Source organism: Biomphalaria glabrata, chromosome 9, assembly GCF_947242115.1.
Source record: "Biomphalaria glabrata chromosome 9, xgBioGlab47.1, whole genome shotgun sequence".
Lineage (NCBI taxonomy): Eukaryota > Metazoa > Mollusca > Gastropoda > Planorbidae > Biomphalaria > Biomphalaria glabrata.
The window spans coordinates 29,621,697-29,637,801 of NC_074719.1; the positions used below are offsets into that span (position 1 = coordinate 29,621,697).

The following is a 16,105-nucleotide window of genomic DNA, read 5'->3' on the forward strand; positions in this document are numbered from 1 at the left end:
TTTTTTTTTACACTAGAGCTAGATTTTTAAAACTAGATCTAGATTTAGTTCTAATTAAAATCATTATAGAATCTAGATCTAGAATTTCTTGGTCTAGTTTAGAATGTTTGTTGTTTTACATGTTTCGGATGTTCCTTCAGAGTTGTAGTCCAAACCTCCCGTAGGACGACGAGAGATGGGAGCGGGCAGGGTTTGAACCTGGGACCATCGATGAATCCAAACGAGAGTCCAGTGCGCAAACCGCACTACCAGACAGCCATGATTTAGACTAGATCAAGATCGATAATTTTAATTTCTAGGCTTAAAGTGTAGATTTGTATTTCTAAAGTCTAGATTGTCAATATTGCAATGTTATAAAATACTAAAACTAATCTACTATTTTAATATTTCATATTGCAATTAGTCTATTAATTGATTATCTAGTGTTTTTTTTAATATAAATCTTATCTAAATTACATCTACATTATCCCAAATATATATTTTAGATCTAGATCTAGTAGATATAGATATTGAGAGTGCTAAATTAATAGTTTAATTTAGGTAGATCTACATCCTCATTCTAGTTCCATTTAAATGACAATGCTCAATACCAAAAATTATCTAAAATCGCTCTTCTGACATATTGTACATATCCGGTAGTTGTCATTCCGTAATGTGTAGGTATATTATCAATAGTAGGCTATTAGTTTGTAACCAGTTTGTCATTAGATTAAGAGCGGTTAGCGCGCAGGACTGATTATCTCTACGGTCTCGGTTTCATACCCTGCTCGATGCCATCCTCCGTCAACCAGCGAATATGCGGATCCGACAAGGATCCGTCTCCCACGGGGGCCGTCTCTGAGATTGTGTGGTAACACAAACTCTCTTTGCAATCTTTTTATATTGAAGATATATTTTTTAGCATCAAACCACTCTGAAGGAGTGTTTAAACTCAAAACTACTTTTGGCAACGCTCATAGCATTTTGAGTGCGTAATTTGCTTTTTTCTTGCATTGAAGATGTATTTTTCAGCTTCAAACCCCGATTGCGGAGGGTTTAAACTCAAAACCCCTTTGGCTACCCATTGTAGCTGGGTGGCGCCTAAGGATTCCGAAGTTGAAAATCCCAGGATTCGAACCCGGGACCCCCGGTTCGAAAGCCAAGCGCTTTACCGCTCAGCTACTGCGCCTCTCCTGGCCTAATCCTGGCCCAACTGAAATCTTATAATAGATGTAATTGTTTTGCAAAGGCTCAATCTCTTAATGTAATTGTTTTGCAAAGGCTCAATCACTTCTTTAAGATTACTCCGCAATAAAAAAAATTGTTCACGAAAGTAACATTTACTATTCGTTTTAACTTAGGTTTAACTTATAATGCATACTAATTAGCTTTTTCTCTTTAAAAAACTGCTTGCATAAATGATTAAAAAAAAAATATTTTTTCGCTTTCTGAAAAAAAAAGTAGCCGTTGCATCAGAACTTTGAATGGTCTAAAATATTGTGATGTCGGATTTTCAATATCTTTTCTAGTTTACGAGATCTAAATGGGACGGACGGAGAGACGGACAGACATTTCGCACAAAACTAATAGCGTCTTTTCCCCTTTCATGGGCCGCTAAAAACCAGTCACTAAATTGAAATTCCGCAGGGAGTGGGGATTTCATTTCGGTGGGGGGGGGGGGGTTGAACCCCAACCCCCCCCCCTCCTGGCTACTCCCATGATATATACATATTTTATTATTAAATGTAAAAAAAAAAGAAAAGAAATGATAATCGATTTTCGTAGGGACAAGAAGGAAAATGATAGGTTTCTGTAGCTGGAGAGACTATTGAAATTGTGCAAACCTTTAAATACCTTGGTACTATCCTAGACAATAAACTAAATTTTACTGCAAATACTGATTATATCAGCAAAAAAGGGCAGCAAAGATTACGACTACTAAGAAAACTGTCCTCGTTTAATGTTAGCGAAAAGGCCTTGGCTATGTTTTATCACGCTCACATCTGCAATATTTTCAGTTTCAATATCACTGCCTGGTATGGCAATCTGAGCATTAAAAATAGGAATAAACTTAATAGAATCCTCAATGCTGCTGGCAAAATCATTGGCAAAAAACAAACCCCATTAGGGCAGTTGTTTGAGACAAACATTTATAAAAAAGCTAACAAGATCCTCAAAATAAAGAATAACCCTTTGTGTCAGGATTTTGTGATTTTACCATCACAAAAGAGATACAAGACACCGATAGCAAAGACAAACAGACACAAACACTTAGTTGTTCCCCTGGCAATCAAATCATTAAATAAGAACAATCTGGTATAAACTTTGTCACATGTAAATTATGAGTGAGTCTGGTGTGAATGTACACTTTGGTTTCTTATAGTTATAATGTTTTTTGTTTGGTGTAATGCACAAATTGTAAGACAAATTTCCATACGGACAATAAAGATTATTATTATTATTATTATTATTATATATCGCTCCTTATGTCTCGAAAGTCAATGGATGCGCCCATGAATCATTAATTTTGGTTTCTTATTGAGTCCGGACAGATTCTAATGTGACTGAAAAGCCGATTCTGGATTAATTACGACTAATTGATTACATAATTGGTACATATTTTGATTGATTCATGTGCTTTTATCCACAATGAAAAATGGTGCATAGCTGTATTTTCTACTTCTATTTTAAATATTTTTGTTTCCGGTGCATTCACCAATTGTATTTAGTGCTCATTATTCACGTGACCTTCTCTCCCTCGTATTATCCATCTCTCTCTCTCATTCCTACACACAACTGATACACACAACTGATACACACAAGAGACAAGCGTGGCAAATACAAACTGGCATCAGTTGTCAAAGTCTTGAAATAATATCAACGGTGCGTGCACTGGAATACCTGATGTATACGTTTCTCAGTTATTTTTGTTGTTGTTTTTTTGTGTTTTGTTTTAAAACATTAAAGTACAAGTGAATGATATGTGTATGTACATAAATGTATGTATGTAAGTATGTATACTATATATATATATATATATATATATATATATATATATATATATATATATATATATATATATATATATATATATATATATATATAGATAGATAGATAGATAGATAGATAGATAGATAGATAGACAGACAGACAGACAGACAGACAGACAGATAGATAGATAGATAGATAGATAGATAGATAGATAGATAGATAGATAGATAGATATGCGTGGGAGTTGCCGGGGGGGGGGTTGGGGTTCAATCCCTCACCGAAATGAACCCCCCCCCCGGAGGGGGGGTCGGAGTTTAGTGACTGATCGTTTGCTTTAATTTTCTTTATTTTAGGTGAAATTTGAATACTAAACCATCACTTGCCCTAGCACAGCCAAGGGTGTTTTGAGTTTAAAACCCCCTACCAAGGGGTTTTGAATTTAAAACCCCCTACCAGGGGGTTTTGAGTTTGAAAACCCATACCAGGGGGTTTTGAGTTTAAAACTCCCTACCTGGGCATTTAAATTACACACTCAAAATTGTATGAGGGGTTTTGAGTTTGAACCCTCTTCAGCTGGGTTTGAAGCTAAAAATACCTCTTCAATATAAAAAAAGCAAATTACGCACTCATATGAGCATAGCCAAAGGGTTTTTTGAAGCTAAATAATATATCTTTAAAATAACAAAAAATAGTTTCGCAATCAAAATGCTATGAGCGTAGCCAAGCCTATTGGGTGTTTTAAGTTTAAATTTCCCTTCAGAGGGGTTTGATGCTAAAAAATACCTCTTAAATATAAAAGAAAAGCAAATACACACTACAATTCTTTGAGCGTAGCCAAGCCAATGGGGGGTTTTGAGTTTCAACCCCTCTCCTCCAGATGGCTTTTTTTTAAAGGTTTAAAACCCCTCAAGATAATTTTGAGTTTAAAATCCCCCTACAGAGCGATTTAAGGTTGAAAGCCTCTTTCTTCAATATTATTTCTAAGGCAAACTACAGTCACCAAATTCTATGACCGTAGCTAAATGTGGTTTTGAATAAAAAAAAAAAACAACTCCAGATATATTTAAGTTTAACCCCCCCCCCCCCCAACAGATGATTTTGACGATAAAACTTTCCTTTTCGATATAACATCTAAAGCAAAATAGTCACCTAATTTCAAGGTCGTAGTCAAGATAAGTTATACATGTCTGCCAGTGACTGGGCTCCATTAATAAAGTGCAATTATCAGGGAGAGGTATGGCGAGAATGAATGTTTGATATTTTGGTATGATTGTTATATCCCCTTGTTATGAATGCGAAGTGTTGCACGAGTTGTGAACTGAGTGATTAAGTCTTCGTTGAATGTGCGAGAGAATGTGTTAAGTCAGTAAGGTCTTGCTCTCGGTCCAGGAAGGTTGGACGTTTACTTCCTGGACTGGTATTTATGAATTTATATATTTATAAGTTGATGGACTGGTGTTTTGTGTATTACTATTTCATAAGAGTGATATAATTGTGTGCTTTATCAAGTATTAAATTATTATTAATATTCAAGAAACCCCTAGTGAGCCACAGGAACCAAGTCAAGAAACACAACAAGAACAAAAGCAGCAGTATATATAAATTAGAACCCCTGACACAATGAATAGTCATCTGCCAAAATTGAAAAACACTAAATGTGGCTCTACAAAGATGGCTAAGACAGATTTTAGAAGTCAGTTATAGAGATCGGGTCTTAATCAAGGTAATCCTATGCCGAACTGGGAGTCGACACCTTAGTAAGATTGTGACAGAGCGTCGCATGAGGTTTGCGGGACATGTTCTCCGACAAAATGAATTACACATAAGAAGAGTTGCGATGACATCCTAGAACAACTTGGCACTACACTTTCATGGAGGTACTCAGAGCAGGTGGGAAGAGGCTTCAGACATTACCAGTGAAAGAGTTTTGTGGAAGCAGCTTGCCAGCAAATGCGCCGAACGGCGCGGGAGGGTTTAAGTCAGTAAGAATAGCACATTAGGTTTTTGAAATAAAACTTTTTAGTAGCAAAATAATGCACTGTAGGTACCTCAGAATATGCATTTAGTTGGCTTTCAATACCAGAAATAGTGCTTGGCGGGGGGGGGGGGCTCCGCCCCGCGCTGGGGAAGCTCTCAGCGCTCCCCCAGACCCCTTCCTGCCAAGGGCGAGGAGTCTACAATTATTTTACTAGCTCCAGGAAGAACCTATTCTAGGGCACAATAAACGTCTTCCAAAAGAATGAAGGGTCAGAATGTAATAGAGATTAATTATGTACACACACACACCTCCATCCATACAAACATATATATTTTTTTTTCCGTTTGGGTGGGGGGAGGAGCAGGTGGAGAAAAAAAATCCTCCCCGAAAATAAATCCTGGCTACGCCCATGTAAATATGTATATATGTATGTGTTCTACATTATAACGTAGGCCTAGTTGTGACCATCATATTTTGCCCAATCTAATACAGACCAATGGGTTTGCTTGAAGTAGTTGTATTCTAATGAAAGCAAAATGACGCTTACGGGAGCTGGATCTTTATCTAACTTTATCTCTGTCTAGCTAGCTATCAATATAGGTATTTACAAAGCTGAAGTCACTCTGTCTGTCTGGTCAAAAGTTTGTACACGTTATTTCTCCTACACCCAATCTCCGATCCAGATGAAAGTTTGTGCAATTCTTTTTTTTTTTTTTACTTATTTTGTAACTAACTATTGGTAATAACTATTGTGTTTGGTATCTGGAACAATTGAAACAAAATGTAATTGACTGAAGTGGTGGACTGAATTAGTTTGTCGACTGAGTCTTAGTGAACACAAACCTGAAAAATAGGAGGAGAATTTAGGAACAATAGATAACTATACAATCTTCCATGTTCATAAGCTGTCCACTAGCAGAGTGGTTACCGTGCTGGCCTGAGTAGGCTTGAGCCATGAGTTCAAATTTAAGTCGTTCCCCCCTTTTTTTTATAAAATGCATTTTTATCGTTAGTCTAGATCAGGGGTGGGCAACCTTTTTGTATCGAGGGCCGCATTAACAAACATTTGGGAATGGCGGGCCGCATATATATGCCTATATAACTTATAAAGATACGCTCGCTAACTGTGTAGAATGTCTTTTAGTTCATATTTACATTGTATTATAGTCACGTGTCTTTCTTTTTTTTCACACTCCACGTTGAACAATTACAACAAGAGTTTGCAACGTTTAAAACCAATTTTACGATTTTTGGTCTTTTTATATCACACTATCCCCACAATCATACAGATGTACTTAACATGCAATATTTTACTTTTTACACTCGTGCATAAAAATGTTCCGGAACTGTGAAACTATCTTACTAGTTGCTACCCTTGTGGCTGCTGTTAAAGTACAGTAAGTCAACATTGACCAGTGATTATACTTGTTTAGTTTCCACAAATAAAAAAAAACGCTTTTTCACTGAATGATAGAATATATGTTCCGGAGGTTAAATGTCGGGACGAGCGAAACTTGCCTTTGTTGAGAATTACCAGTGAATGCTGACCATGTCCTTCAATGGTGCATGCTAAATCAAGAGACCCGAACAAGACTCTGGCCCCAAAGCCCTCCAAAGACCATTCGGAGATTTGCCTGATCTGGAAGCCACTGCGCGTTTCATCTCAGATACAGAATTACTGATCTGAACCCTCCAACATGTAAAATGAGAACGAAGAAGAGGAAGAACAGATGTATGTGTACCCAGATAGTATGAACAGCAGCCGGGTTTCTTTAAGTGTGTGGACATACAGCTTCTGGCAGCCATAAGACGTAGAAGTACTGACTGGAACTTCTCTTGGCTTGGATGTATGTCCTCTGGAGCTGGATCAGCTTCTGCGCTAAATTGTGAGCTGATGGTATTGAAAACTGATTCTTGGCGTCTTAAAATTTGCTTTTATAAATTGCACAATTAAGGAATCTAACTAAGTGTTGTACTTTTAATCATTTCACTAGAAATAGTATCGCCTTTCAGCAAAGGAAAATGACAAAAAACTATTTTCTTTTTCTTTTGCTTGCTTTAGAAATGGAAAAGCCTTGTTTGAAAGGATCTAGCATGCATTTGCATTTCGTATGCTAACAACCAATTGCAATGGAGATTTAAAAAAATAAAATCTTTCTTCCACTTTTCATTAGAAATATGGATAACAAAGTCACGGTCAATGTCCTTCATTGAACATAACAATTTCTTAGATGGGATTTTATATTCTTCTCATTTGCCTTGCCCATGCTAGGCTAACGTATACATTGGATTATTTTGTTCCTAAATCGGAACTACCCGTGGTTGTCACCCCTGGGCCTTGGCAATACTATCCCTGTTTGCTCTGTGATATTAGCAGTGGTAACATGGAGTTTATAGTTGGGATTTTTTTTTTTCACAGTGAAAGATCGAGCTTCGCCAGTTGTTACACTTGCCATCTTGTTCCAAGCCTACTCAACACTCAGAGATGTGTCTTAAATTGAGAGTATTAATGTATAAGCATAATCTTCGCTTACTTGAAACCCTATATAATGAGACATTTCAATAATTTATATAGAATTATTTTAATAGTTGCATTCTTATAGGTATATACTGTGGATGTCAGCGGGCCGCATAAAACACTCCGGTTTTTTAAAGTATTTTTTTCTTGTTATATTGTTATAGTTATTGAGATAGATGTTTATTAATTATCTATATTATTTAATTATCTACATACATATTACTATAGAGATCCATATAGATATTGATTCTATCTTTACAGAGTCACTGTCGTGTACATGGATAGAACACAATGCTATTGAAGAAGATGACGCCAAAGAAGTGAAATTAAAACGTATCCCGGAGAATAAACGTAATAAAAGATAGTCATGTCTTCCTAGTCCATAAGTCGTAGTTACAAAGTAATGGCATGTAGCATACACATGGGCCTCCGTGGTCTTCAGCTATATATATATATCTATGGTGGACTCGTGAATCTCTTGACTTCTAGTCTCACCTGTCATGTCTAGCATGAAGAATGTTTGATTTAAGAATTTGAAAAGAACCTTGAACAATGAATGTACATCAGATTGAAGCCTGGGACAAAAGTTTGTTTTTTCATTGGCGTCATTCGGAACGACAAGATTTTGATTCCTCACTCGATGAACTGATTTGTTAAGAAACATGATGGATGAGATCTAGTAAGCCTCTAGGATAGTTTGTTCTGTTTCTTTTGAGGGAATAATAAATTAACGTCTGCAGTCATTCCCTTGTGATATTACTTTCTTTTTGTCTGCAGTCATTTCCTTGTGATATTACTTTCTTTTTGTCTGCAGTCATTCCCTTGTGATATTAGTTTCTTTTTGTCTGCAGTCATTCCCTTGCGATCTTACTTTCTTTTTATCTGCAGTCATTCCCTTGTGATATTAGTTTCTTTTTGTCTGCAGTCATTCCCTTGTGATATTAGTTTCTTTTTGTCTGCAGTCATTCCCTTGCGATATTAGTTTCTTTTTGTCTGCAGTCATTCCCTTGTGATATTAGTTTCTTTTTGTCTGCAGTCATTCCCTTGTGATATTAGTTTCTTTTTGTCTGCAGTCATTCCCTTGTGATATTAGTTTCTTTTTGTCTGCAGTCATTCCCTTGTGATATTAGTTTCTTTTTGTCTGCAGTCATTCCCTTGTGATATTAGTTTCTTTTTGTCTGCAGTCATTCCCTTGTGATATTAGTTTCTTTTTGTCTGCAGTCATTCCCTTGTGATATTAGTTTCTTTTTGTCTGCAGTCATTCCCTTGTGATATTACTTTCTTTTTGTCTGCAGTCATTCCCTTGTGATATTAGTTTCTTTTTGTCTGCAGTCATTCCCTTGTGATATTAGTTTCTTTTTGTCTGCAGTCATTTCCTTGTGATATTACTTTCTTTTTGTCTGCAGTCATTCCCTTGTGATATTAGTTTCTTTTTGTCTGCAGTCATTCCCTTGTGATATTACTTTCTTTTTGTCTGCAGTCATTCCCTTGTGATATTACTTTCTTTTTGTCTGCAGTCATTCCCTTGTGATATTACTTTCTTTTTGTCTGCAGTCATTCCCTTGTGATATTACTTTCTTTTTGTCTGCAGTCATTCCCTTGTGATATTACTTTCTTTTCTTTTTGTCTGCAGTCATTTCCTTGTGATATTAGTTTCTTTTTGTCTGCAGTCATTCCCTTGTGATATTAGTTTCTTTTTGTCTGCAGTCATTCCCTTGTGATATTAGTTTCTTTTTGTCTGCAGTCATTCCCTTGTGATATTACTTTCTTTTTGTCTGCAGTCATTCCCTTGTGATATTACTTTCTTTTTGTCTGCAGTCATTCCCTTGTGATATTACTTTCTTTTTGTCTGCAGTCATTCCCTTGTGATATTACTTTCTTTTTGTCTGCAGTCATTCCCTTGTGATATTACTTTCTTTTTGTCTGCAGTCATTCCCTTGTGATATTACTTTCTTTTCTTTTTGTCTGCAGTCATTTCCTTGTGATATTAGTTTCTTTTTGTCTGCAGTCATTCCCTTGTGATATTAGTTTCTTTTTGTCTGCAGTCATTCCCTTGTGATATTACTTTCTTTTTGTCTGCAGTCATTCCCTTGTGATATTACTTTCTTTTCTTTTTGTCTGCAGTCATTTCCTTGTGATATTACTTTCTTTTTGTCTGCAGTCATTCCCTTGTGATATTACTTTCTTTTCTTTTTGTCTGCAGTCATTCCCTTGTGATATTAGTTTCTTTTTGTCTGCAGTCATTCCCTTGTGATATTAGTTTCTTTTTGTCTGCAGTCATTCCCTTGTGATATTACTTTCTTTTCTTTTTGTCTGCAGTCATTCCCTTGTGATATTAGTTTCTTTTTGTCTGCAGTCATTCCCTTGTGATATTACTTTCTTTTTGTCTGCAGTCATTCCCTTGTGATATTATTTTCTTTTTGTCTGCAGTCATTCCCTTGTGATATTACTTTCTTTTTATCTGCAGTCATTTCCTTGTGATATTACTTTCTTTTTGTCTGCAGTCATTCCCTTGTGATATTAGTTTCTTTTTGTCTGCAGTCATTCCCTTGTGATATTAGTTTCTTTTTGTCTGCAGTCATTCCCTTGTGATATTACTTTCTTTTTGTCTGCAGTCATTTCCTTGTGATATTACTTTCTTTTTGTCTGCAGTCATTCCCTTGTGATATTACTTTCTTTTTGTCTGCAGTCATTCCCTTGTGATATTACTTTCTTTTTGTCTGCAGTCATTCCCTTGTGATATTACTTTCTTTTTATCTGCAGTCATTTCCTTGTGATATTACTTTCTTTTTGTCTGCAGTCATTCCCTTGTGATATTAGTTTCTTTTTGTCTGCAGTCATTCCCTTGTGATATTAGTTTCTTTTTGTCTGCAGTCATTCCCTTGTGATATTAGTTTCTTTTTGTCTGCAGTCATTCCCTTGTGATATTAGTTTCTTTTTGTCTGCAGTCATTCCCTTGTGATATTAGTTTCTTTTTGTCTGCAGTCATTCCCTTGTGATATTAGTTTCTTTTTGTCTGCAGTCATTCCCTTGTGATATTAGTTTCTTTTTGTCTGCAGTCATTTCCTTGTGATATTAGTTTCTTTTTGTCTGCAGTCATTCCCTTGTGATATTAGTTTCTTTTTGTCTGCAGTCATTTCCTTGTGATATTAGTTTCTTTTTGTCTGCAGTCATTCCCTTGTGATATTAGTTTCTTTTTGTCTGCAGTCATTCCCTTGTGATATTACTTTCTTTTTGTCTGCAGTCATTCCCTTGTGATATTAGTTTCTTTTTGTCTGCAGTCATTCCCTTGTGATATTAGTTTCTTTTTGTCTGCAGTCATTTCCTTGTGATATTACTTTCTTTTTGTCTGCAGTCATTTCCTTTTGATATTACTTTCTTTTTGTCTGCAGTCATTTCCTTGCCATATTACTTTCTTTTTTGTCTGCAGTCATTTCCTTGCGATATTACTTTTTTTTTGTCTGCAGTCATTCCCTTGCGATCTTACTTTCTTTTTTGTCTGCAGTCATTTCCTTGTGATATTAGTTTCTTTTTTGTCTGCAGTCATTTCCTTGCGATATTAGTTTCTTTTTTGTCTACAGTCATTTCCTTGTGATATTACTTTCTTTTTATCTGCAGTCATTTCCTTGTGATATTAGTTTCTTTTTTGTCTGCAGTCATTTCCTTGCGATCTTACTTTCTTTTTTTTTTTGCAGTCATTTCCTTGCGATATTAGTTTCTTTTTTGTCTGCAGTCATTTCCTTGCGATATTAGTTTCTTTTTTGTCTGCAGTCATTTCCTTGCGATCTTACTTTCTTTTTTGTCTGCAGTCATTTCCTTGCCATATTACTTTCTTTTTTGTCTGCAGTCATTTCCTTGCGATATTACTTTCTTTTTTGTCTGCAGTCATTTCCTTGCGATATTACTTTCTTTTATGTCTGCAGTCATTTCCTTGTGATATTACTTTCTTTTTGTCTGCAGTCATTTCTTTGTGATATTACTTTCTTTTTTGTCTGCAGTCATTTCCTTGTGATATTACTTTCTTTTTTGTCTGCAGTCATTTCCTTGTGATATTACTTTCTTTTTTGTCTGCAGTCATTTCCTTGTGATATTATTTTCTTTTTGTCTGCAGTCATTCCCTTGTGATATTACTTTCTTTTTATCTGCAGTCATTTCCTTGTGATATTACTTTCTTTTTGTCTGCAGTCATTCCCTTGTGATATTAGTTTCTTTTTGTCTGCAGTCATTTCCTTGTGATATTACTTTCTTTTTGTCTGCAGTCATTCCCTTGTGATATTACTTTCTTTTTTGTCTGCAGTCATTTCCTTGTGATATTACTTTCTTTTTGTCTGCAGTCATTCCCTTGTGATATTACTTTCTTTTTATCTGCAGTCATTTCCTTGTGATATTACTTTCTTTTTGTCTGCAGTCATTCCCTTGTGATATTAGTTTCTTTTTGTCTGCAGTCATTCCCTTGTGATATTACTTTCTTTTTATCTGCAGTCATTTCCTTGTGATATTAGTTTCTTTTTGTCTGCAGTCATTCCCTTGTGATATTAGTTTCTTTTTGTCTGCAGTCATTCCCTTGTGATATTACTTTCTTTTTGTCTGCAGTCATTTCCTTGTGATATTACTTTCTTTTTGTCTGCAGTCATTCCCTTGTGATATTACTTTCTTTTTGTCTGCAGTCATTCCCTTGTGATATTACTTTCTTTTTGTCTGCAGTCATTCCCTTGTGATATTACTTTCTTTTTATCTGCAGTCATTTCCTTGTGATATTACTTTCTTTTTGTCTGCAGTCATTCCCTTGTGATATTAGTTTCTTTTTGTCTGCAGTCATTCCCTTGTGATATTAGTTTCTTTTTGTCTGCAGTCATTCCCTTGTGATATTAGTTTCTTTTTGTCTGCAGTCATTCCCTTGTGATATTAGTTTCTTTTTGTCTGCAGTCATTCCCTTGTGATATTAGTTTCTTTTTGTCTGCAGTCATTCCCTTGTGATATTAGTTTCTTTTTGTCTGCAGTCATTCCCTTGTGATATTAGTTTCTTTTTGTCTGCAGTCATTTCCTTGTGATATTAGTTTCTTTTTGTCTGCAGTCATTCCCTTGTGATATTAGTTTCTTTTTGTCTGCAGTCATTTCCTTGTGATATTAGTTTCTTTTTGTCTGCAGTCATTCCCTTGTGATATTAGTTTCTTTTTGTCTGCAGTCATTCCCTTGTGATATTACTTTCTTTTTGTCTGCAGTCATTCCCTTGTGATATTAGTTTCTTTTTGTCTGCAGTCATTTCCTTGTGATATTAGTTTCTTTTTTGTCTGCAGTCATTTCCTTGCGATATTAGTTTCTTTTTTGTCTACAGTCATTTCCTTGTGATATTACTTTCTTTTTATCTGCAGTCATTTCCTTGTGATATTAGTTTCTTTTTTGTCTGCAGTCATTTCCTTGCGATCTTACTTTCTTTTTTTTTTTGCAGTCATTTCCTTGCGATATTAGTTTCTTTTTTGTCTGCAGTCATTTCCTTGCGATATTAGTTTCTTTTTTGTCTGCAGTCATTTCCTTGCGATCTTACTTTCTTTTTTGTCTGCAGTCATTTCCTTGCCATATTACTTTCTTTTTTGTCTGCAGTCATTTCCTTGCGATATTACTTTCTTTTTTGTCTGCAGTCATTTCCTTGCGATATTACTTTCTTTTATGTCTGCAGTCATTTCCTTGTGATATTACTTTCTTTTTGTCTGCAGTCATTTCTTTGTGATATTACTTTCTTTTTTGTCTGCAGTCATTTCCTTGTGATATTACTTTCTTTTTTGTCTGCAGTCATTTCCTTGTGATATTACTTTCTTTTTTGTCTGCAGTCATTTCCTTGTCATATTACTTTCTTTTTTGTCTGCAGTCATTTCCTTGTGATATTACTTTCTTTTTTGTCTGCAGTCATTTCCTTGTGATATTACTTTCTTTTTTGTCTGCAGTCATTTCCTTGTGATATTACTTTCTTTTTTGTCTGCAGTCATTTCCTTGTGATATTACTTTCTTTTTTGTCTGCAATCATTTCTTTGTGATATAATTTTTTTTTCTGCAGTCATTTCCTTGCGGTATTAGTTTCTTTTTTTTCTGCAGTCATTTCCTTGCGAAATTACTTTCTTTTTTGTCTGCAGTCATTTCCTTGCGATATTAGTTTCTTTTTTGTCTGCAGTCATTTCCTTGTGATATTACTTTGTTTTTTGTCTGCAGTCATTTCCTTGTGATATTACTTTCTTTTTTGTCTGCAATCATTTCTTTGTGATATAATTTTTTTTTCTGCAGTCATTTCCTTGCGATATTAGTTTCTTTTTTGTCTGCAGTCATTTCCTTGCGAAATTACTTTCTTTTGGTCTGCAGTCATTTCCTTGTGATATTACTTTCTTTTTGTCTGCAGTCATTTCCTTGCGATCCTACTTTCTTTTTTGTCTGCAGTCATTTCTTTGTGATATAATTTTTTTTTCTGCAGTCATTTCCTTGTGATATTACTTTCTTTTTTGTCTGCAATCATTTCTTTGTGATATAATTTTTTTGTCTGCAGTCATTTCCTTGCGATATTAGTTTCTTTTTTGTCTGCAGTCATTTCCTTGCGAAATTACTTTCTTTTGGTCTGCAGTCATTTCCTTGCGATATTAGTTTCTTTTTTGTCTGCAGTCATTTCCTTGCGAAATTACTTTCTTTTTGTCTGCAGTCATTCCCTTGTGATATTACTTTCTTTTCTTTTTGTCTGCAGTCATTCCCTTGTGATATTAGTTTCTTTTTGTCTGCAGTCATTCCCTTGTGATATTAGTTTCTTTTTTGTCTGCAGTCATTTCTTTGTGATATTACTTTCTTTTTTGTCTGCAGTCATTCCCTTGTGATATTACTTTCTTTTTGTCTGCAGTCATTCCCTTGTGATATTACTTTCTTTTTGTCTGCAGTCATTCCCTTGTGATATTACTTTCTTTTTTGTCTGCAGTCATTCCCTTGTGATATTACTTTCTTTTCTTTTTGTCTGCAGTCATTTCCTTGCGATCCTACTTTCTTTTTGTCTGCAGTCATTCCCTTGTGATATTACTTTCTTTTCTTTTTGTCTGCAGTCATTCCCTTGCGATAACACTTTTTTTTCCAATGAAAACAAGAGAATGGCTTACATAGTTTGTATTTTCAGGCAGATCCGTACTTTGAGTTTCCTTTTGTGTCTTATTTTTTCAAAGAGTGTTTTATCTTAGCTGTAAATGACTTGTAAATGCAATCTATGACATTAAAATGTTTGAAAACACACATTTGAAGATGAATTGTATTAAATGTCAATAATAATAATTAATACTAATTCATCTCATCTGTCCCTTTCATCGAGTGACAGTTTGAGTAACCAAATCCCTCCATTTGTCCCGATCAGCAGCTGTTCTGAGCAGGATATCAAGAGAGGCCGGTGTGACGGTCCTCGTGTATGGCGTGTATGAGTGGCTTGTTTGATGTCTAGGGGATGATTATTTTTGAATTGCCACACTCTGGTCCATCAGAGATAAATCGGGAGCAGACACGCAACGAGACAAACAATGGAGAAAGATACAAATGTTGAAAAATTAAAGAATATTTATTTACATAAATATACAAAGCAGAATAAAATAGGGGAGGGGGTTTGGGTTTGCATCTATCTCGTTAGCAATATTGTATCATCATACTAAGCACTTAATTAGGGAGTATGTCACTTTCATCCTCTGCACTTAGCTGGTTGTCCTGCTGGTGTAGCAGCGGCAGTGATTCTGGCTAGATGTCTTGCAGCTGGAGGTGGCGCTCTAGGGGATAGAGGGTCGTCGATGATTCAGTTCTTGTGGAGTCTCAATTCAAAGTTCTGATATCTGTAGTGGGCACAGTAGGGCGGGTGGCCGGCTACCGTGGGCACAAGGGTGCTGCGGGCAGAGCTGAGCTGCCGTGGGTAGCGTCGTTAGCAAGATAAATCCAGTGAGTTGCGGAGATTTGGCGAAGCTATGACGTCTCGCACAGACACGTGGTCTATAGGAACGTCGTGCCTTAATAGGTTGAAAAGTGTACTGTCAAATAGGCAAGCAAGTAGAGCCAATAGCGCCAAGTAGTAGAGCCAAATAGACAGGTAGGCCAATAGGCAATTGAGTAGTGTCAAGTGGGCAGATGACACTGGATAGTAGATCCAAATAAATAGCATCCAATAGCAGATAAATAAGCAGACACCTGAAGGAGGCACCAGGTATTACTCTAGAAGTGAGAAGAAATTATTAGTCCAGACTCGATGTCGGCGAGAATGAGAATTAGAGTGTATCTGTCCCGCCTTATTTTACTTTATAAAGGTCCGGAAGAGATCGGCGAAAAAGATTATCTCTCACGTGGGTAAAGTCCGACGAAAGTTGCACCTTGGAAGGGTCAAGAGGCGTGGTGACACAGATAATCTCCTTAATCAAAATGAGACGTGGGTGGGTGCGTGGAAGAAATAATGAAGTGTATTCCATCCCAGGTGGTTCCGACTGAAAGTCGGACATCCGGCGCCTAAGGCCACATTGATTGTTTATCTTTACCCCGGTCAAGGGGAGATAAGCGAAAAGCCGTGGCCTAGTTGTCGCCAAGGTGGTGGACTCGGTCTAGCGAGGAGAGGAAAAAGGTGGGGTTCGGGATGAAATTGGGCATAGAAA

General features: G+C 36.1%; 1 protein-coding gene across 2 annotated transcripts in view; it reads left to right on the plus strand.

Moving 5' to 3' along the window:
- The window catches only part of LOC106060782 (uncharacterized), a 70,913-nt gene that overhangs the window by 5,003 nt on the left and 49,805 nt on the right, over positions 1 to 16,105 (plus strand). For both annotated transcript variants that reach the window (XM_056041585.1, XM_056041586.1), the window contains exon 3: positions 7,728 to 7,817. In XM_056041585.1, coding sequence (XP_055897560.1) covers positions 7,728 to 7,817 — 90 coding nt within the window. The remainder of the gene's footprint in view (positions 1 to 7,727; positions 7,818 to 16,105) is intronic.